The sequence below is a fragment of the Falco punctatus genome (assembly GCF_963210335.1).
Source record: "Falco punctatus genome assembly, chromosome: 5".
NCBI lineage: Eukaryota > Metazoa > Chordata > Aves > Falconiformes > Falconidae > Falco > Falco punctatus.
In genome coordinates this window covers 35,527,281-35,551,733 of record NC_137584.1, presented here as the reverse complement: position 1 = coordinate 35,551,733, position 24,453 = coordinate 35,527,281, and the positions used below count along the sequence as shown (strand labels likewise).

The 24,453-nt window shown below is 38.6% G+C and overlaps 1 protein-coding gene across 1 annotated transcript; it reads right to left on the bottom strand.

The window, feature by feature from the left end:
* Positions 1–1,572: 1,572 nt before the first annotated feature.
* Positions 1,573–23,434, bottom strand: TDRD15 (tudor domain containing 15). Its single transcript, XM_080389203.1, is given in 11 exon segments — positions 1,573–4,179; positions 4,181–4,531; positions 4,533–4,667; positions 4,671–4,988; positions 4,990–5,180; positions 5,467–5,554; positions 5,556–6,014; positions 6,018–6,156; positions 6,158–6,321; positions 6,325–7,027; positions 7,029–23,434. Coding segments are annotated over 11 exon segments (4,722 nt in total). The 5' UTR covers positions 9,110–23,434; the 3' UTR covers positions 1,573–4,086.
* Positions 23,435–24,453: the final 1,019 nt, after the last annotated feature.

Genomic DNA, 24,453 nt, shown 5'->3' with positions numbered 1-24,453 from the left:
TATTTTATACCTTGTTCAAGCACCATTCCTACTGTGAAAGTGTGTCTTTCTATGGACAGTGGTGAAGCCGAACTCCAGATATTGGTCTGCCCCTAACAAAGCACACCCAAGCACACACATACAATCCTCTGTGGACACTAAAGGTAATTAAAAGCAACATCAGAGGCTCTTTTGATCCTTAAGTTTGCTTTTATGGAATAGATGATAATTTTTTAATTTCTTCATGTTCTGCATTCACATTTAATTTCCTGTCTTTTTATGGCAAACTTTAAAAATCTTCACACATTAGGTTAGCACTGACACCTGAACTTCTGCCTGAATGCCTAAACTTCTATGCTTCCTGGCCAACAAAAACATTCAATAACTAGTCAAGTTAGTTCAGAACTCCTGATTCACCCATCTTGTATCTCCAGGCAAACCTTTTCTTTCTCTACCTCTCTTCCTACATGAATCCTTAAGGATCTCAAATCTGCTTTTCTCAGGCCCACTCTGTCTGCTGGCTGAGCTCTGAACACCTTCTGGAGGTAGTACAAGGTAATTCCGAAGCCAGCCAGAATGGATCAGCAACATCAGCAAGAGGTATTCTTCTAGCAAGTAACATTGTGTTGTAAGCTACTAGAACTCAGGCATCTTATTGTACAGTTACACTACTTAAAGCTCCCTTGGGAAAACAAAATAGAAAAAAAGTTACACACACACACATATCCTTCCCTCCCTCCAAGTTATCATGCAAACTTTATGGAACATTATAGAACACTTAGAAACATAAAAACACCTACATAATCTTTTGCATACAGTTTAAATATTCAACAACGCACATCTTTAAATAACAGAACATGTTTCTCAAAGTAACTGCATACCAATCCAAAAAAAAAATTTAAGTAACGGCATTGCCTATCTGGCATGTAAGGCCTGGCTACCTATAGAGAGCACGCCAGTTGAACTACCTCTGACCAGCACAAGGCACATGAAGGTCAAGCACACCATGCATCTCATCGAGAAAGCTGTACGGGCAGAAAGGTGGTGCTGTTTGTACAACATTCAAAAACCGACCTTGATTCGGTGCAGGAAAGATATAATCTACTCCACAGCTGCTGGCCTAGAAGGCAAGGGTGACACCATCCCACTGAGGAATGTGATTATTTAGCTTCAGATTTTTTCCAAAGCATTCACTAACCATAAAGGTCACAGAAAGGTTCAAAATTTTCAGAGTGACTTAGGCAAGAGAAGCTACACACAGAAGATAAGCACTTTATTATTCATAACAAAAAGGCAGAATACTGAATACATGAGTATACATGGGAACACTTTTAATTCCGAACAAATGCAACCAGTTCTCTTATCACTTTCATGGATTAAAAAATAAATTATCTAATAATCAATGGCACAGTATAAACAAATACAGAAATACAACCAAATGACAAACAGTAGTTCTCAATTGAATTGTACCAAATTAAAGTATGTTTTGCTCACAATTATCCTTGCTCAAAACCGCACACCTAAACTTTCAAATCCTAAATAGATGACAATTTCTTTCCACTACGTTACAAGTATAGTCTCTCCTACTTACAAGAAAAATATAATTACAGCCAAGGCTGGGCACAGTGGAAGTACACCAAAGACTACTAGGAATAAAATCCATAACCAGGCATCCCAGCAGCTTAAATCTAACAATCATAACATAACCTTGTAATGCACTTCTAAAAATCCGTATCAACAGTGCAACAAAAGACATTCTCTATACTTACAGGTGCAGCATAATCCTGAAAACACTTTCCATTATCTTGTTTTTACCTTAAGCACTTTGGGTATCAAACCATCAGAAAGGAATTACTATCAGAAGCTAGGCTCATAATGAGTTGAAAATAAAACACACATTCATGCAAATAAGTCTAACATTTGCAATTTGCCGAACATAAAAAAAGTACACACACAGCTGTTTATCTTTTCATAATCATCTGTCATTTCTAGGCTCCATTTTGTAACATTAGGTAAGCAGTGCTCTACCACTACACACAAGTTAAAGCACAATATACCTTCAGTAGCAAAAAAAAAATAATTAAAATATGCAACTTCTGTATTAATATTACACCAACAGGACTAGCATTTAGGGTAGCCAGAGGATCTTTAAAAAGACAGACACCCAAGCACCTGCTGATCCAACTGAATGGCAGCCAAAAGTCTGAGTCCGAGTTAGTTAACCCTTAAATGTCAGTGCCTCTACATAAAAATTAAGTATTACTTAGCACTACAATGAATGCAGCCCAGTCTTAAAGTTACCACTTAACATGAGTAATGTGGCACAATAACAACCACTGCATGTTATCGTAACAGCAAGCAGTATGTCAAACTATTGACAAAGAACATGCCAGGTAAGCTTGTAATTTTAACTAGGAAAAACTTCAAATTCTGCAATATAATAAAATGGTGCAATAAACTGTTAACATTCACAAATGTTTACAAGAAAAACTCCATTTATTCATTAATGCGTTAAGAAATTTTTATCTTCTGCATTTTCTGATTTGCTACTAATGGGCAACTTTCACTTGTACATAGAAAATATTTGCATGCTTTATGAATAATTCACTAGCAGAATTAACCTTGTACAGATCAGCTTGCATTGTCTTATCTCTTCCTTTTTCAGATTTCCCGGACACGTGTGTCTCATTTACAAAAAAATAAATTCTGTTTTCCAGATAAAGCTTTCAGGTTTTCAAAGGAATTAAATATGATATGTGGGGGTGGGGGGTAGTGTTCTTAGACCTTATTTGCATACAGAGATGCATTAGATGTATTATCTATCATTAGAGTTGTATTTATTTTTTCATTTAAATTCAATCACAGGACACATAGAGAAACCCCCCCACTCACTTCAGGCTTCATCATGCTTTATCTTATGTCCAAACAACTGAGGAAGGAGGCAGGGGGGAAAGTCAGTCAGAAAAACATCTGAATGTTTCCCTTCAAGATACAAAATGCATGGAGAAAAGTTCCTTTCTTCATTTTGACAGATGGGTGGGGTGGACAGAAGAGAGAAATCATGTACACTCAACAGAGAAAAACCCCAACTGTGATGCAACTTGGATACAAGGATAACCTTGAGACAGGTCGCTAGCAACTTTACACCATGAGCTAACTGCAAACAACTTAGTGGCTGTCTCTCCCATAAATGCAAATTCAAGTTTTTGGCTTATTGTTAGTCAACTTCTTCCTAACAAGATAAAAGATACACAAGAACTTTGGAATTTGAAGCACAGAGAATATGCTTGTTATCTTTGTTTTCTTAGCATCCAAACCAAGGAGGAGGCAACACCACTGTAAACCAAATGCTACTGCAAATGAAGTTTTATATAAATACATACATAAGTTATACAAGAACCCTAACAGAAAGATTTGCCAAAACCACGATTGTCTAAATAAATACAACAAGCAGTCTTGGAGGGAAAAACACTGAGAGCAGTATCTGTATGTTTGGGGTTTTTTTAATGCATTGAAGTACCTTCCTAACTGCAGTCTACTTATTACTCAAATAATTCTTCTGATAGTATCTTCATGCTGTTTAGACTATGGAACCGCAGAATCACAAGCCTGAACCAGTGCTTCTGGTAGCAGATTTACTCTGTACTAAGTAAATTTTACTTTTCTTATCATCACAATGCTGAGAAAAACCAACTTTTTCACAGTATTGTCCACCTTTTGCAGCTTTTCTTTTCTGTCGCTGTTACATGAATTCAGATCCTTTGGTCAACAATATTCCAGCACCCACTTTGATAAGTCTACCCACTGGTAGACTTCCTTATTTGAAACTTCTATCACAGACAGTCCTACACTTTGAATACTTTCTTTGTTTCACTTCTGTCACCAAAATAACAAGTTTTTGTCATAATCTGGTTCACAAAAGGAACAACAGTAACTACAATTTGGACACTGAGGCTACAAATGTTTTTTCTGATTTAATTCTGTCAACTGGGATGAGACAGAATACTTCTAGAGTAGACTGTATGGCCAGCAGCAATTAAGGCATGAGCTAGATTGTTCTCCTTGCACAGAACATTCACGCCTAATTTCATTTCAGGGCCATAGCATCTAAAAATGGAAGATCAGATCTGGTTTACTAAGAAGCTTCTGAAACAGAAGTTCAGCTTCATCACTCCAGTATTCCCCCTTGGCAGGAACTATTATCATGTAAAGAGCAAGAGTGTGCCAAGTGCGGTAAAACAGTCACACTTTCTGAAGTAAGTTTAAGTTTAGGAATATCAGAGTAAGGGATGGTCTTAAGAAAGTCATAATCAATAAATGCAAGAACAGACTGACTTGTTAATTCATTAATTTCTGCCCTGTTCCATTGTGCTTCCAGTCCAAAACTGATCAAGCAGATAGCACCAGGAGCCACAAGTTCTTTTGGCAAAGCTGCCAAGTTGTCAGGAAGGTCAGACAGCAGCAAGGACAAGTTTTGCATGCAATCAAATAAGACTTCAAACTGCATGCAGAAGTTTGAAGGATCAGTAACTGCAGTTGCAAACCCAGGATAACCTTCTGCCACTCTGCAGTGCCCATGTGATTGAATTTACCTTAAATGATATATCAGACTCCTTACAGTCTTTATTACTGCATTTTTCTGGTCCAACAACAGTCCAACAATGACTTAAGAGGTGGTTAAAATACTCCTAAAGCAGAACTTTTCCTATTAAAATATCTAATTCCCAGATTTGGGAGGATTCCAAATACCTTAAAAACAAGATCCTTATTTCATGATTCAGGAGTGCATTTACTACATGGGCAAATAGAGTTTTCTTCACTTTTTTAAACCAAACACACTTACAAAACACAGCTTGTTTAGGAATACTTTTAATCTTGTCACTGAGCACCTTTGCTTTGTTTAAGGGCACCATCTCACACCTGCCATAATCCATGAAAAAAACGAGCATTAACTTCTCCCTGACTAACTTCTTTATCACTTTTGATCGATACCACTTAAAAGTTCTTTTCGGATTTTGTCATGCAGTCCAATTCTTCTTCAATGTCATCCACTCTAAGCAAATCACTTCTTTGTGCTTCTTTGGCAAGCATTACATTTAACTCATGTAATATTTGCAAATTTCTAAGTAACTGCACGTGACATTCTCCACTCTCTGAAATATTAATTACTTCTACTCCTTCTACCTGTCCAGAAATTAGATCTTGAGAAAGGACATTTAAGGATGTTTTGGAAGTATTTTTCATCCTAACAGACTTAGTTTGACTTGAACCATTCCTAGCCTTTCTATCTCAAGGATTACCATTATTAACCAGAACATGTTTTGGCCTATTTTCCTGACTACGCATTCTGTTTTGCTACCTTGTACTGTCCTTTCTCTGCAGAAGGCCATTAGACAACTTCCCATCACAATTTACTTCTATTTCCCATTGCTCTCCATGTTGCTTTAAGAACTTGCAAGCAACTGGCTTGTTAGCTCTTTTCTTTACAAAATTGGGTAGTCCAGCTTTCACCAGGAACACTTTTTACTCTAAGGAAACAATGAACACTGAGCCTTGGCAAAGTTAAGAACTTTTTTCTGAATCCCGTAGATTTCTGAAGGACCTACAACTGCCACATTACCATAGTCAATAAGGTCTACCTCAAAGGAGTTTCCTGATTTCAGAGTTTTAATAACTGCTCTGTAGTAAAAACAATCGGTGTCATGCTCTCCAACAATGAGATCTCCTACCATGAGCTCATCTAAGCAATTTTCATGACCTATATTCACCATGCTTTCATTTAATTCTTTTGCTAGTTGTATTATTAAGTTTTCATCCTCTGCAAGCTGAACATAGAAACTTGATGAACTATTCACATGAGAAATATACCCTGCTACTTCAGAATTCACCTGAATATCACGTTGAGGAAGACTGATTAATTTAGGTGTATTTTCATTACGCCTTTCCTGCTGACCCATATAATTTAGACTTTCGTTATGAGATTCAGGGAGAGCATTTACAGTTATTTCCTTTGAATCTAAAGCAGGATGACAGAGTTAGTGAGAAGCAGACTCTCCACCCAGAGGTTCCTCCCTGTACTCCAGAACAGCACTGACAGCATTTCTAAAACCTGGTCCTTCACTGTCCTGTAAAGTTTCAGTGTTTCGATTAAGCTGACAATAGAATTCTGAAGGACTCTATGTGAGTTATACAAAACTCCTCCTCACTTCCAATTTTAATATTAAAAGATGAGTAGCAAAAGCTGTACAGAGAACCCAGAGATGCAAGGCTTCTCAGACCAATACATTCAGACTGGGTGACACCATGTTCTCTGAGGAATTCCTCTGCACTAATCAACGGAGTCTATAAGTCAACTATATTGCATAAACAGTTGGGGCTTACAAGAACAAGAGCATAAATTATGCAAGTCAGTGGTCCTCCAGAAGCAGAAATGAAGTCTTTAAAATGCCTACACATTTCTTCAGACCAATAAAGCGAGTCAAATCGTAAAGGTACATTTTTAAGTCTACACCTAAATGCTTGACTTTCCAGAGTTAGGAAATCTGCAAGTACAGCCTGAAGGTCTTTAAGTAAAACTCTTTCCCGATAACCACAGTCTACAAAAATCACATCAACTTCGTCTGTGGATACCTGCTGCACAACCGTTTCTCTGTTTAATGTTCCAAAGATGGGAAGTGGTACAATCTGTCCTGTTTTGTAAGGACTGGTATGCTCTTTATAGCAAGTCTGAATTTGTTCCATTAAGTTATTTAGCTTTGGTAGTTTGCTTTGCAACTGACATGAAAAGTCTGCCGGGGAAACCATGCAAGAACACACTACTTCAAAAACAGCTCCTGATTTAAACACAAGTTCTTTATAAAATAAATTCTCCTCCCATACCAATTTACATGTTTTAGAGAGAGCACCTTTTCCAAAACAGGGCAGCACAACAGATTTTCTCAGCGATAAAGGCACACTTAATTTTTTCTTCTGAAATCCTTCTCCATTTCCAGATACCTTACTTCTACCAAAATTACAGATGCTTTGTGCATTTACCTTTTTTTTTTTTCTTATATTTGCAGATATTCAGGTCTTTACCTTTTTTTGCCACATTTAGAACAGAATCTTGTGTCTTTTCCCAGTACTCAGCATATCCAGCTTGAACCATACATGTGGCTACATTCCTTTGCTTCAAACCATCCTTATACTGTGCCTGAACAATATACATGTTGTTTTGCTTTCCAATGACATGAAGCAGCAGTAATTTGTTAAATACAATTTCTCTGAAGAAATCAATTTCCTTTTTAACCCACACCTCATCCACAGGAAACGTGCAAGCAAGCGTACAACACATAGCTAAAGCTGGTAAATCAGAGAACTGAGGAAGCAATGTTTTCACATCGTAACAGGGTACTGTATCTGTATTTCCAAAATCCAGAAAATAAACAGTAATGTTTACACGAAGCACTTCAGTGACAACACCCCGATAATACTGCATATCTTTGCTATACCGGGCACAGCACAGCAGTCCAGGTTCTGGGTTTTTAAGGACCATTTCATCAACTCCACACTGGTTATATGTGTCTGCGATATCTTTCATCAAGGCTTGAAATTCATTCTGATATTCACATGTTTGAATCCAGAAGTCAGATGGATTTATGACATATACCACAAAAGCAGTATGAAAAGAATTCATTTGCATTTCTACTCTTCTGCAGCGGCTTGACAAAGAAATATTCCTTTCAGGTAAGCAGCTTTTTGTATGTTTATTTCCCGTACAATTCTTAAATGAATTGTACCTCTCATGACATGGTTTGTCATTTACAGCAATACTTGTGATGTTTGTTTCTGGAAGTGAGACACATGACGCAGCTGCCTCATTCTTTTTTTCTGGATGCTTAGCATTGATTCCCTGATTTAGATTTTGCAGTGTAATATAATACAAGCCTTTAATATTATCGAATAAATCAACAAGGACACACACAGAAGTCTGTCCTATCAAGGCCTGTGTAAGTTCTTTCAGCTGATTTTTTTTTACTGTTTCATCCTGACTACCAAAACAAGACAGCGCACATGGAAATGAAATCATTGGTAATGCCATGAACTCTACTTTAAGTTTCTGAACACAACTAGATGGCACAGCTTCAATATTGCCAAAATCCATAAACCAGACTTCCACGCAGCCAGAGAGAACCTCTTTTATCACTCCCCTATGCCACTGTCCATTTTGCCTTTTGGCAGCACAGAACAGCCCTAAACTTTCAGAAGAGTTATTTTCTCTACTGATAGCTTCATAGTACAAATGCATAGCTCCTGTCAAACCTTCCAGTTCTTTCTGCCATTTCTGCATCTGACAGTAAAATTTATTCGGGCTTACTGCAACAGTTATTTTTACAATTTCTTTACTGCCGACAGGTAGATGTGGAAAGAGATCCCCTGGAATTGGCCAAAAAACTGTTGGTTTCTCAGAATCACTCAAAGTAAGCGACTCCTTAACTGGATACTTCTGTTGCAACAATTGTGGCACTCTCTTACAAAGCATTACTTGGGGAAATGCTCTTAACATTTCTACAATAAAACAAAATGAATCTCCATCAATAAATTTTCCTAACCGCAGTTCAAGAACATCACTAATGACCTTTGGCACTTCTAGAATAAACAGCTGGCATGGCGTAACAGCTTTCACATGACCTGTAATCTGTACTCCTACCAGAGATGAAAAATAGTTAACAGCTTTTGGACCCCATTTTTCTCCCAAAGGAAGTATGTTTGCAAAAACACCTGAAACCACCTTTGGAGGCAGCTCAAACAATTCATCACAAGCACATGCAAGATGTGTTTCTCCAACAACTAGCACCTGCCCAGTGTCTATAAGAAAAGCCTTGCAGTTATTCTCTCTCTTTTCCAGAACTCTTCCCCTATGCCATCTTCCTTCTGTGTCTTCCACCAAACAAGACCCACCAACATAAACATTATCTCTTACTTTGAATACACGCTGTATTTCATTTTGAAGTATGTAATAGTCAAGCTCACATCCTGCCTTGTATTGTTGACCCTGGAACACTATAACCAAGCATTCGGAGTGGCATTCTACTTGAGTGATTGTCAGATTCACATCTTCTATGTTTGTTGAAGGCATCAGAGAGACCATCCTGTCTGCAAAGAAAAGCCATAAGATCAGCCTAGCCTGGTAATTTTCCTTTTTATTTTTGTCAAGTAATTATTTACATGAAAGTTGTTTTCAAAATGCTTTAATACATTGTTACACTTCTGGTTAAAACACATACTAAACATTTAACAACCTCATGTTTTTGCGCAACTGCGATACCCTTGACACAATTTTCTTTAGAAGGACTTTTTCAGATAACACCTGAACATTAGAATTCCTCTTGTGGCTACAGACAAATTTTACCACTTGAGAATAGTTCGTAATCAGAAACTTGTCCTCAGAGTAAGACAGAGTTAAAGATTATAGAGAAAATGGGGGGGGCAGTGGCGGCAGACAGACACACAGGGATGTGGAAAAGGACAGGACAGATGACCAAGATAACTGTATTTCTCAAAGAAAACAAAAGAGCGGAAAGCCATTAACGCCATTTATACAATCTCAGTTCATCTCACAAATGTTACTTACATGCAGCAAATTTAACTGCAGATCTCTCCAAAGGAGATCCAACTCAGTGTTTCATTGCACTGAACTTGCAGTTACAAGGAGAGTTTTACCTGCAAAAGTACTTTCAGCCTGGTTTTCTCTTTCTTTTTAATATGCAAATGACAAAGGTCTCCTCCCCTACCACCCTGCTTTTTCTGCATAAATCACTTCTTCAAATCAGTAACATCTTGTAGCTCTTGTGCTTTACTGTTTACCTAATCTGGCTATCTACACACTACCAAGTACAGCTGTAGCATATTTTAAGTTTTCATAATTGCAAGGACATACAGAACACATTATTTATGTCCAACACTTCTGCACTGGTGCATTTTGTACTGTCTCAACACTCCCAGTTCTGACAGTTTAAGTATCCTTGAACCCTTCAGATACTTCTCTGACCTTCACCTCTAATCTAGTCTTCAAGATCAGCTTCCAGTTCCATTTAAATTTGTCAATGGATCTGTTACCGCACATCGTTTGAAAAGGCTATGCATGCCATAATTTAACTAAGCAATTCCATGAAATGAACTGCTGTCCTAACAAAGTAATTAGGCTAGACAACACCTATCAAATGTGCAGACAGTAGATAAATACACAAGGCTAAACTCAACAAAGCATATGCTTGATTTATGATTTTTTTTTGTAAAGCTGAAAGTGAATATTTCAGTTTCAACTACAAGTTATTAGGGCAAGACCTTCCTCAGCCTGCAAAAAATCTTCAACAGAACGGCCAGGATATTTTTTTCACAAGCATACATGAACTAGCTGGGGATCATACAATCTGTCTTCAGAATAAATATTGATCCCTATCATTTCAGCTCCACAGAAAATAAAAATGAATAAATAAATGAGTACTCCTACTGTAAATCTTACCAGAACATCTTAGGCAGGAAGAGGAAGGATACAGGACTTCTCTAAAACAAACAAACAAAAAACCACCCACAAAACCAAAAACTGAAACTACTAACCACCCAAAAACCTCCCAGTAAAAGCAGTACCAAATCTAGATCTGCAAACACCTGCTTAAAACAAGCCCCTCTGTTTTTCACTTTTCCCTGGAATAAAATAGAAACCTAAATTCTGGGGTTTTTTTAATAGAAGAAAACAGCTTTCAGGGAAGGCTTCTGTCTGCCTGGAAGAAGCATCTGATCATCACTTTTAAAGGTGCACCACTAATGCTATGGGCACCTTTTCTTTTTTTCCTCTTTTTAATTGAAACAAAGCCCTAGTTGCAGGAACACATAACAAATCAACTTGTGCATCAACATCTGCCTGCCCATTGTCACAGCCTACAGCATCACACAAATAGCCACATATCTACAGTTTACAAAATAGCCTTTTTTTACTCACCTATACACGGTTCAGACTTTTCATTCAAAACACACCTTCAGAAACCTCAGCCCTCTTGTTAAGAGCTCTGCAACTCTACAAGGAAAGCTGACAGAAAAAAATCATTAGAAAAAAGTAAACTAAGTTATTGTACTGTTACAGACTTGCTAATAAGTTAGAATTAATTGACTTGATTTTATAAAATCATTTTTAATAGAAATATAGAAGGATAAGAAATATATTTTAATGAAACTTGTAGCTGCATAGTAAAAGCTGCTATGAAATCCTTTGTACAGTCCTGTACCAAGGCCAGAAGAATGGGCTAGATAGAATCATTGTTTATAACTTAGGTAACAAATTTGGGTTTTACAAATTTCTTTGTATTTGACTAGTCTTCTGTCTGTAGAAAGTGTATTGAAACGTCAGAATATAGAATTAATGGGAACTGGGGAGAGTTGACTGGAACAACTTGTAGTTACCTGCCACGAAACCATGAACTTTAGTAAAAGGTAATTCTGGCAGGGGGAGATCGCAACCACCGACTCATATACCACCTACCCAAATCGTACCCCAGACCCATTTCTAGACCTTTCCAACCTTTACTGCTCAGAATCGGATATGGGAGGAGAGTATGTTAACGATTTTCAGGAAATATTATGATTATGCATACATATTTAATGAATATGTATAAGTTCTATATATGGTGTATGACTCTGAAGCTTGGTGTGCGTTGATCATGAGAGGACTCACTCACACACCCGGCCGTCAATAAAAAAGTATCTGCTTATCTACATCACAATGGTGTTGATAAGTTCTTCATTCCGAGATTTCAGTGCCAGTACTACTTTTAAATCATCCTCCTGCCCATCGAATGCACCCTGGAAGAGTTCTCCACATACTGTTTAATTATGTTCAAGATTTCAAAAAAAAAATTACAAAACTGAATCCACCCTCCTAAAACCATGATAAGGCCATTCTTCCTTCACTGCAGCTCAAAAAAGCCATCAGTCAGAACACTACATAGATAACCTACCACCTACTTTCTAGGCAAGAGCAGCAATACATTTATCTTTGTTTGCAATGCTTCAACTATCAAAATCTATACTCTCTCACTCTACTATACAAACTTACAGCACAACAACAGAGCTTTTAAATACAATCAAATGCAAGACACAAGAGACAGCTTAAGGTACCTTTACCACCCCCCAAAGCAGCAGCTCTGACCGGGGCTGTTTGACACCCCAAGCCGCGATGGCCTGCGAGGAGCGGGGCTCCACCCGGCAGCGCTCGGATCACCGGAGGGAGGCTGCCACCGCCAGGCGAGACCCGAAAGCGAAGGCAGCCATCCTTCGGCGGCGGCAGCAGCAGCTTCCTCACCACTCACAAGCGCGAAAGCAACATGCGAGAGCCACGAACACCACAGCAGATTACTTTACACCACCGCAACACCGAGCCCAACCGCCTACCAGCGCTGCCGATGCTCACCCACCGCTGGCAAAATGGCGGCGCGAAAGCACGCTCTCGCACGCCGTGCAACAGCACGCCTGCGCTCTGGCGCCACTGGAGGCGTACAGGCCCTCAGTGTGGGGGCGGGGCTTAAGGTTGATTGGCGGGAGCGCGCGGGCCGCACCCAGCCAATCGGCACGGCTCAGGGGTGGAGGTGCCGCCCACACCGGGGGCTGAGGGCGGGAGGGCGATGTGGTTGGGCCGGGGCCGCGGTGTTGCCCGTTGGGGTGCGGGCGGCCTGGGCGGGCCAGGGCTGGCCCGGGGCCGGTTTCTTTCGTGCTGTGATTTCTTTCATTTGACTGTTTGGGGGTGGGGGCGCGTGTTCCTTTGTGTTTGTATTTTGTAGCCGTCTGTTATTTATAAGGTAGCCTCTAACCTTTGTATAAACCGTGGGTCACTGAATCTTTGGAGCTACTTAAAGGTGGTTTGAGAACTCTTACTCTTTCCCGTTATTAGGAAGAAATTCTCTGTGCTGGGAGGATTACATCTTTACAGGGTGCAAAGTGCTGCCCTAATTGCTTTTGTCTTTTTTGGTTTTTTGGGTTTTTTTGGGGTTTGGTGTTTTTTTTTTTTTTTGGTATGAGGGGTGTGCAGGGAGCAGGGTTGGTTGGTTTTGAGGTTTTTTGTGGTTTTTTTGCTAAGAATATAATCTTGGTGAGGTGGTCACAATCAGAAGACTTGGTATAAAGTATAGTTCTACAAATATCAGCATATTCTGGTATATCTATAACTGATTTTGCTCTTTAGGATGAATTCAGGTGCGTATAATAATTTATAAGGGCTCACTTCGAATTTTTACACTTTTCCCCTCTGGTCAGGATTGCCATATCATAGTTATGCTTTGCAAAGTTGGGAGTGATAAAAACTGTTTTTGCAATTCTTGGAGATAGTAGTAATCTATTATGTTGAAGTCTGCATAATACACGTTTAAACTGGTATTATAGCTACTTGAATTAACTCTAAAATTTACAAGAGCTCATTTGATTTTATAGGTAAGTAGTCATGTTTGTCACAGTCAAGATTTTTGTAAGAGCTACTCAGAACAAAGGTTGTGCTGATATACCTTTACCTTTGTATTTCTGGACAAAATGCCTGGTTTATTCTTGCATTCATCTGTTGGCCAACATAATTCCAGTATTGGCAGATTACCTCGGAAAACTGAGTTTTGCCTGGTCCGTTTACTTCTCTAATGGAAAATAACAGTGTATCTATTAATTCTGAACTGTAAAGTTGTTTACTTTCTTCCATAACGTAATGCAGTAATGTCCTGTGTACTCCCTCTATACCCTTGCCTTTCCTTTTTGGACTCAGACCTCAGCTTTTTTGGTTTTTTTCCCTCCTCCCTGGGTAACAGTAGTATGCATAAGGGTCTAGACATACATACTTCTCTTTAAACAACTCCTCCAGCAGGCCTTTTCACAGAAAGCATCTCACCCTCAACAAGTACCTCTTACAGAAGGTACAAACTTCAGGAAACTTCTCAAGTCTTAGTCTGTAACATAAGAAGTCTGGGATGGCAAGTAATTTATCAGCTTAGTATATGCCGCACATTTTTTTTTTTTATATGAATTTTTACCTGAGATGCTGTATCTTCTGTTGGCATACCGCCTGGGCTTAAACGGGCTCTCTTTTTAATAAGAGATATTTTCTAAATTTATATTTCCTTGAGCATGATCGTATTATGAAAGAACTGTTCTAAAGAGATAGACATCTAGTGTATCTAAACATTTTGGAGAATCCTACAAAACACCTGAGCATACTTGTGTCACTTCTAATAAAAAGATAGGATACTGCTATATTTAGCATTAGTAATAGATGGATGAAAACCTCGTTATACTGAAATTTTCCCTTCCCCAAGCTGTTTTGAAGCTCTGACTAATTTTATCTTTGTAGTTTTACTTTGTGGTAGGTGATCAGATTTCACGTTCATAGAAACTCCATTAGTCTAATTAGGTAGAGTTACGTAAGAATGGACTTCATCAGTGCCGTATTTATAGCGAGGAAAGATAATATCAAATATTCTAAAGAACTTGCATTCCTGCAAGATTAAAATCCGCAGACAAATCTAGAACCCATGGTAGGTGTCTTGGCATCCTTTACAATGTGAAGGGAGAGGGCTGCCTCAGAATGGCAATTCAGAAGACTCAGGTACTACATAAGGGGCACTCTTTAATAAGAGTACTAGATACTACAAAGGGATGTGGGGTGTGGCAATGTTTTTCTCTGTAATTTAGGCTGAACTCAATCCTGTTCTGACTACAACCCAAAACTTATTCCTGAACTGCTTTTTTAAAGGCAGCAAGACCTACATTTTTTCCTACTGAAATTGCAGCGGTGATGGCAGCTGCAATATAATAATCTTATGGTTAGAGCAGTCAGATTCTTGCAGCGTGAGTGAGTTTAAAATGTGTACCACTTCTCTGCACTGTGCATTAACCTTGGGCAGTGACGTGTGGTGGAATACAGTATGTCCCTCTTGGTTTAAGTTGTGCTACAGTGGGGTAGGGGAAAGGAAAAAAGAAGGCATGACCAGGCAATCTGTCAGGGCCGATCGGATGCTCAAGCTTTCTCACCTTTTTCTGGAAGGAAAGAAGAGGTTTTTTTGCTGGTTACGCCTTTGTAACAGAATTTCTTTGCAGTGTATATCATTTCAGCCAGTGAAGATATGTCTTTTCTGACATTTTGTGGGGGGGTTGGTACATCTTTGGTTTACTCCAGAGCTGTACGATTTTGGGGGTTTTTTATTCCCCACCCCCTACTCCCCAGGGTTAATACCTAACTGGAAGGTACGCATAAAGCACTGCCAGATCTCAGAAGCAAGCTTCTTCAACAACATTTGAGATATGAGAAGTCACTATAGGTCATTGTAAGTATTCAGGAAGCACATAACAGCCGAAAGGAGAAATAGCAGTGTTGTGATATCCCAGAACATCCCTTTAATGTACTTCAGCAAACTTGTAAAACCTGTTCAGTATTTGTATTTGAATTGCAAATGTTTTAAAATATTGGTGAAACTACATGTTGCACATTGATTAATACTAAATCTCAAGAGATTTTCCTAGCTTTGTTTACTGTGAGTTTTCATCTTTTCCACTTTATTGATCCTTACGAATTTTGTTTTGCTGTTATTCCCACAAAAAGCTATGTTTTCCTTCCTTGTCATTACTGTGAGGAAGCCATTAAATATTTTTGCCATTTTATCCAGTACGGAAGATTAACAAACTCTAAGTTTATTTATATTCCATTGACAGACATAAAATACAATTGAAAAAGTGTTTTGATGTGTGAGGCTTTATTCTCTTCACGCATCTAGCTCCTAAATGAGCCTCAAGTTGTTCTTTGTCTGTATCAAGCTTATGAACAAGGTGGTACTTCATCTGTTCCAAAATATGTCTCTCTATGTCCACTGAGGATTTTTTTTTTCATCAGGAAGATTTTGCTATGACTCTTTTATAGGCCTTAAAAATAGTTAATGAAAACTTAAAACTTTTCACTAAACAAGGCTTCTGTGCCGATGGGATGAAGTAGCTGTTTATCTCCTTTTTTATTCTGTAAGAGGTGATGGTCTGTTTCCAAGTTTGACTGCTTTCAGTACACTTCCATGTCAAATTTATTGTGAAGGAATGGGTACTAGTTTTCCGTATAGATTCCAGTGTAGTATAAAGAAAGTGAAAGTATTCTCCTGCTACAGTTTATCAGAACACCATAAATGAAGCTCTACTGCCAGCTGCCTGCCAGGAGGTAGAATATAGCACTGTGTGAGTGAGCACCTGTGTTGAAACCAGATAATGAGGAACTAATCACAGTTCTAGCTAACTTCCAACACTTATGAAAATTGATTTTGAGGGAGGGAGCATAAGACAACACTATTCTTTGTTGTAAAAATTAAGGGGGATACTGAAACATATTTCCCAAAGGATGGCTTTTGGATAACATGGTTGTTCATCTCCCTGTCTAGACACTAACAGTAGTCTGAAGCCTTCTTAAAGTATTCTTGGCAGGTGATAAATATGTATTTGCTTGGATCTGAGCAGTGGAAGAAAAAAAAATTTGCAAAACATTGTAATCAGTAAGATACCATGTGAAAAAAAGGAGAGGAATTATCAGCATCTTGTCTTCGGTTTCGGTTTTAAAAGAGAAGTGGGACTCAGTAAATTCCTTGGGCGGGAAAAAAAAATAATTGGGTAACCACGTACCGCCAAGGAAGGTACAGATTACAAGAGGATGGAAGTATCTCCCCAGTGGAAGAACAGTGAAGGGTTTAAGACTTAATCTTCTCCTTAATGTTTCCTTCCTGGGTGACTAGATAGCAGAATGCTCATGATACCAATAAGCACTGTATGCTGACTGGAATGAATCCCATTCTGAAGCGCCTGACTTTCACGAAGAATTATGTAGAGATCATAAATGCTTTGATTCCACATGGGGAGAGAATGACGACTCAACAAAGCGTATCCTACTTTTAATCCCCAACACTGCTATGGGATCTGCCCTTAGCATTGCTAAGATTGTTTCTGAATACTGATATAAAACTGTTACTAATATAGGTAAGTCTTACACTTTTTCATTTCTAAGAAGGTCACACTGTCATAACGAAGTACTTTGAAATTGTCTCCTATGGGGTTTGATTAGTCATGGCATGCTGAAGTATAACGGGCATAGGAATTTATGCTCTGTGGCTTAGTTCCATCCCTCTCCAGTTTGAGTCTTGTGCAAACCTGAAAATACATGATTAAAAATGTATGATTTTTGATTGCCAGAAATGTTTTTATTGCATGTAATGAAATTGTTTTTCTAAAAGATAGCGCAGCATTCCTTCTAAGAGCATTTGTTTGTCTTTTAAATAAATAGCTTTGAAAGGAAAGATGCATGTAACACAGAAGTACAAGTGAGTGGCAACAGCAGAAATACAGGATTTTTCAAAGTTCTAAATATGAAGAGTGAAAGCACCTCTTCCTAAAATAAAACTTACAATAAATGGCTTATCTTTTCCAGCTGAGGTGAGCCTAGATCTATTGTTTGAATGAAAACAATTACATTAGAGATAGTAGAATGATGTGATTATTTTCATATCCACTAGCTTTTCCTGGAAAAAAAATCACTGTCTCTTCAGAACCTTCCACACTGCAAAGATCTGTATGACACTTATAATGCTTTTTTTTTTTTTTTTTTTTTCTCCTGAAGTCAGTCCAAAAGGTTTGTTGGCTTTTGTAGTAGTCGGCAAACTTGAAAAACTACGAGACTCAAAATAGTCATCTCAAAACCAAAGATGGTGCACTTTTTCCTGTTTTGTCTGTCGAAGTGTGTTCCGAATGTCGTCTTAGTGTTTCTGTGAACGCGAGCGGCAGCCGCTAGGTGGCAGGAACAACCACAAGTTCAGCTGGGTGCTGGGAAATGCGCCCGTGTTACTTCGGTAGAAGGAAGGAGCACAGGAGTGATTCATTCACAGGAGTGATTAATGCAGTCTGACCTGTAATGAAATATGAGGGTGGGTATGCTGTAGAGTTTCACTAGAAGGGTCGTCACATTTATCACACTGTCTGAAACCACTGTAGTTGGTGACCTGAATTAAGTCTTGAAATATTTTCAGTCTATTTACACTACCTATTTACTCAATATGCGGTCAAAATTTCATTTCAAATGTTTTACTAGATCCTCTGTCAATCTTACCACAACTATATTTTAATTGTGTTAATGTCATCACTTACATGAAATTAGTCATTAACTTGGCAGCTTACATATAAAAAAGAAGAGGGTAGAAACAGCTTTTACAAAATACTTTCAACAGTAGACAATAGTTATTATTGCTTCTTAAAATACACATTGCCCATTTCAGTGGCAATAGGTGTTAGAGCAGAGAGAAGATATGCCCCTTGCATCAGAAGATATGCCCATTTTATAGGTGAAAGAACAAACTGATACTTGTTATTAAACAGTGGGACAAAGCAGAAGGTAGAATTTCTGTTAATAGGGGCCTCCCAAAATACATGAGTTTTGCTATGTGGACTACACCATGCCAGTAGAGCCGGGGAGAAAGAGACCCAATATTAGCGGTGAGGTTATTTCTCTGCTCTGCAGTTTGTATGGTGCTGTGTGGTAAGGTCACACCACTATGTCATCTTCGACATCAATTAGGCCCATAATGCAGAGCTGTGCATAAGAAGATCCTGCACTGCAGTTTTAACCTGGATGCCTGCATCTGCTGTGTGGGACGAGAGAAAGTCAGGGTCCATCTACATTAGCAGTTCCTGTGGCACAATCAGAGTACGTCTGTAAAATTTGAATGGCTGTTGCTGGTGACCCTATATCCAAGTCACAGAACCACAGGGTCACGGAATAGTCAGGGTTGGAAGGCACCTCTGGAAATTACCTAGTCCAACCCCCTGCTAAAGCAGGTTCACCTACAGCAAGTTGCATAGAGTCATGCCCAGGAAAGTTTTCTCCAAAAAATGTCTCCAGAGAAGGAGACTCCACAGCCTCTCTGGGCAGCCTGTCCCAGAGCTCTGTCACCCTCAAGGGAAAGAAGTTCTTCCTCACATTCAGGTGGAGATGCCTGTGCTGGAGTTTGTGGCCGTTGCCCCTTGTCCTATCACTGGGCACCACTGAAAAGAGCCTGGCCCCGTCCTCTCGGCACTCACCCTTAAGATATTGGTAGACATTGAGAAGGTCCCCTCTCAGTCTTTCCTCCAGGCTAAACAGGCCCGGCACTCTCAGCCTTTCCTCATCAGGGACATGCTCCAGCCCCCTCATCAACTTTGTAGCCCTCCGCTGGACCCTTTCCAGTATTTCCCTGTCTCTCTTGAACTGGGAGCCCAGCACTGGACACAGCACTCCAGATGCAGCCTCACCAGGGCAGAGCAGAGGGGGAGGATCACCTCCCTGGACCCACTGGCCACGCTCCTCCTCATGCCCCCCAGGATGCCATTTGCCTTGCTGGCCCCCAGGGCACACCGCTGGCTCATGGGCAACTTGCTGTGCACCAGGGCTCCCAGGTCCTTCTCAGCAGAGCTGCCTCCCAGCAGGTCAGCCCCAGCCTGTGCTGGTGCGTGGGGCTGTTCTTCCCCAGTCGCAGGACCCTACACTTGCCTTTGTTGAAATTCATTATGTTCCTCTCCACCCTGCCCAGCTCTCACTGAATGGCAGCGATGTCTTCTGATGTATCAAACAGGTCAAAAGGTTTTTGAGGGAGGGAGGATTATTTAAGACTAGTTCTAGTGTTGTTACATGGAATGAATGTCTGCTAGCATTTGAAAAGCATTTTTTGAGTTAGGTTCATTCCAAAGAATTCATTTATGCACTGTGGAATAGGTCTGCAGTGCTGATCAAAGCAGGGTAAGTGGTAATAGTAGGGAGAGTCACCTCCCGTTCTGAACTAAAACTAACGTGAAAGCACACAGAGAGTAGCTAGACTTAGGCACTCTGTGGGTAAATTCCCAATTCTTCAGCATAGCACTGGAAGACTAGGGCTAACGGAGAGATTGAATGACCATACAGGAAAAGGAGTTAACTATCTTCAGAACAGAATTTTAATAATTTCAATTCTTTAGATTCAAATAGTTCCATTTTTTATAGCAAATACCATATGTTTAAAGATCTATAAAAAAAGTTCGGTTTTGTTCATGTTTTTTTGGTTTTGAGATTAGTTTATTCTGACAGGGAAAAGGAAGTTGCATATGCAGTGGCAATTCTGTCATTAGAAATACTGTATAGTGTTTCCAATGAGTGGTAGAATGAACTATTGCATGTAGTGATAGTGAGTGAGCTAACTGAACTGTAAGTCATGAAATCACAGGAACTGAGAGGTGGAAAAAGACCTTTTAAGTCATCTAGTTCTCTCTGAAGAGGCAAACTGAATGATCTAATAGGTTTTTAACATTATTTGTTTCTATGGCTCATGTCGACTAATTAAGTTCTGGACCCAACAGTAGAAGGTTGTATGTGAAGAAAGAGCGACAGCCCCTTCCAGAGTTTAATGAACACTGTGGATGTGTACTGCAGAGGTACACGTTTTTGATTATGCAGATCTGATGACACTTGTGTGATCTTAATTCATACTCACATGAAATATTAGCAAACCTGTTTGTGAATTTTACACATTCAAGTAAAAATCAGACTTCCTACACTCTGAACAAAAGACTGTTTTTGGTTCAGACACTGTCTATGCATGTTTCCACTGGATAGATACATAGTGTTAAGGAACATAGTCTTACCTTGAATGTCTAGGCACAGTTTTCATTTAAATGTAAGAACATCAGAAAAGGAAAAGGGGTTTGGTTGCTAAAGTTTCCCCATCTCATAGTTCAGGTTTATAATCTGTAAAAGGACTTTTTATCTAGGAATGTTGAACATCTTAATTTCCCACTGTAGCAGTGCTCAGCATCTTATTGAAGCTGATGTCTGTGGTGTGAAGCTAGTCCCATGTTTGTTTGGTTTTTTATTAAAAGCCTTACAATGTTAGACTTCAGTGTTAATCATTATATCCATCTTGTTAAATATTTTACATCTTGTCTCAGTTTACAAACAGAATGACTTCTCTAAAAATCTTTTCTGGCACTTGTCGTTGACCATTTGTATGAAATTTGAAATAACAGTGCAAACAATAGCAATGTTCCTTACAACATATGCTTGCTTTTCATACTTTCAGCACAACTTGTTCGTTCATGCTAGCACTCTCAGATGTTCATGTGTATGTGTGTGGCCTTTAGCACTAGTTCTCTTTTTAATGAATGACCAAATCCTACCCTCAGATAGGTAGAGGAAGTTTGCTGTGTACTGAGATATCTGCATACATAATTTCATCCATTTAGAGATTAGTTTAGAAATAGGTTTTCAGTTAAAATACCTTAAAACTACTTTTTCTGGTAAATTGTAGCTATACAGCACAAAGCAAAAATATTTCTGTGCTATGGTCTTTCAGACAATATACTGGAAAAGTATGCTATACTATAGCAATTTTAATTGCTGCAGGGTGCTGATCCATCCTTGCAATTGAAGTACAGGGTTTTGTCATCACATGTATTAAAGGGGCAAAGACATGCTGAAAATCACACCAGCACTGGGATAAAATTTTGTACTTCTTGAAGTTAATGGCAAAACTCCCATTGAATTCATTGGAGCAAGGATTTCACTCCATATATTTCAGCAGGAAAAGTATTACACATCTTATTAATACTGTGTGGAAAGTAAAAAACAGAAAGATTTTCAGTATCCATTTGACTTTTCATTGTTTGTGCTCCAGATTGGTTTTGATTCTCAAGTCCCCTACAGCAAAAATGATATATAGGTAGTTTTCACTTTAAAGACCTGCTTTCACAGACTTGCACAAGTGCCTCTATGTGCCTGTCAGTGTTTCATTGATTTTTTTATCCATGAATTTGATTGTAGGATCAAGACTCCAAAGATGACGGTACCACAAATGAAGGAGAGAATGTACTCAGTAGCACGATTTTTCATCTGAAATTCACTCCCGCTTGACCCAGAGCTTGGCCACATTCAGGAAATTATGTAAGTCACACCTCCCGATCCAGACTTCGTGCTAAGCTCTTTTCCCAGCATTTAGTCTACTCTTAAGTTTTCCCTTCTCTGTCATCTAAAGTGGTATTTCTGGGCAGGTGGAGATTTCTGCTTCATATACTTTGCTTTTACTTGCAGCCTAAGCCATATAAAACACATTCAGACCTTGTACATAGTAGGTTTTTGGTACCCCCTCAACTGCCTTAGTGCAAAACCTAGTCCCCTTACACTCTACACAGATGTGCTGTGAGGTTTACCAGTGTGCATTGTACCTTGGTTTCAAAACAGCAACATCTAAACCAGTGGCTAAAAAGGCTGAAAAAACACAGTTCCAAATACTGCCCTGTGGGTTTCCATATAAATTGTTATAACAATACTTTTTTTCTGTATAATTTCTTTATATGGTAACAGGGAGTGTTCTAAACTAAGTCATAAGCCATTACTGGGTGTTATTAACTGTTTCACTTGTATCGTAAGAATAGATGCCAAATACTGAGACAGCTAGTCATCTTCAAAATGAGTGCATTTCCAAGGGGCAGTTATGCACAGCTCATGTACAACGCATGTGTGCACAAAATAAAATTAACTCTCTAATTCCCACATACTGCTGAACATATATATCACCAAAGTGCTTGTACTCATGTTTTCTGTGCTTGAATTACTTAATGTGGTGAGACCAGCATTTAAGATAACCAATATACTCTTGAGTAATACATAATGGTGACTTGCTGAGATTGCTACTGGTTTGTCTACAACATACAGAGGTAAATATATGGTCAATAAAAGAAACCTCACATACAAATTACATTTATACTCTGTAGAGAGGGTTTTTTTTTATTTCTTCTTGTATGAAGATAATACAGTACTGATAATTAGTGTTAAAACTGAATGCTTTCAAAAACAGGTGCATGTCATAGAAAGGGTTCTCCTGATCTGTGAAATCTAGTCTGTTGCTTTTGCCAGCTGTCTTACCCGTGACTCAGTTTACAGGCTTCATGTTTAATTTTTTTGGCATGAGGACTTTGTTTTCCTTCTGCTGTCCTTGTTGAAATGTTCAGATGCAAAGTTTTTTGGTGAGAAATAAAATATCTTTACCCTACTTGATATTTGCATGTATCAAACAATGAAATTCTTTGTTCAAAACATAGCAAATAATGTCAACTTAAAAGTATAGTTACAATTACTTATCAATTAAAGGAAACCCACTTTCATAACACCATTACAAACCATACCTCTATCACAGAGAAAATATGATAGTATTTAGAATTCTAGTATACCTTATTTGTCTGGATTTTAGGTGAGGTTTGTGAGAAGGAAATTGTCCTTTCCTGTTTGATTGCAATCAACTTTATTAAGAACTAATAGTGAACAGAAGCTACATGATGTTGTTCTTTTGGTCAATGCATTTGTAAATTAGCACACAACTTAATGATACTTAATCTGTGTAGGAAAATCAGGACTGTTTTATTACAAGTGGAGATTCAAATTATCCTTGGTGTGACATTTTCCATTTTTGAGGGTGAACGTCACATTGCAATGTTCATACAGAAACTTTGTTAACATCACAAATTACAAATATTTTAATGAGAACCTTCTTAATATCTAAGTACAATAATCTTGAGTCTTTCCTGTATATCTTATTTACCAAAGAATGCTACTGTGAAACTGAAGTTCATGCTTCAGACAGTTCTTGTAGGTGAAAAAGTTAATAAATGATTTAACTAAGATAAAATAAAAATAAAAATTAAGTTGAGCTCTAAAGCTCTTTTTCTGTTTGAGTTTAACCAAATGTTAGTGTTTGTGGAGGAGGTTGTTAAATTCTTAGTAGATTTGCAATATGTGAGTCACAATTGAATCCTGACGGTCTCCATAGAATGATACCTGTTAATTCATGCATCAAGCTCCATAACCTATGGATAGAAGAACTTTGTCAGTTAAAAATAAGATGTCAACAGAAGGAATACCTCATTACCTCTACCATGTTTTAATATTAAGTAGTTATCTCAAGGCTAAATTTAGATAATATTTTATGATATTTGCACATATGTTATTTTCAATATAAAGAGGAAAGTCAGTGACAGGAGTCAGTGACAGATTTACCATTGATTTTGGAAAAGTGTAGATTTTTTTTTAGTGGCAGGTCTGACTATTTTAGGTAAGACTCGAGCAAAAGGGAGACAAATCATATGTATAGAGTACTTCCTGACATGGTTTTGTCACGAGCCAACACTCTTTCAAAAACTTCCTGGCATGATTATAGACTCAGCTTGGGACAGGGATTATTTTACAGTAAGTTTGGATGCTAACAAGTTTTACCTTGTTTTGGAGAGTAAGGAAGGTTAGTGATGAGGGTGGAAATGGTTTACACCAGTTCAGTGAAAGGGCAGAGAATCCTGTTTGGCACACCTGGGGCACAGATATAACCTCTACGTGTGGATTTCTAAGAACCTGACTTCATTCCCCCTGAAAAGGGTACACAGTGACTTTTCTAGATA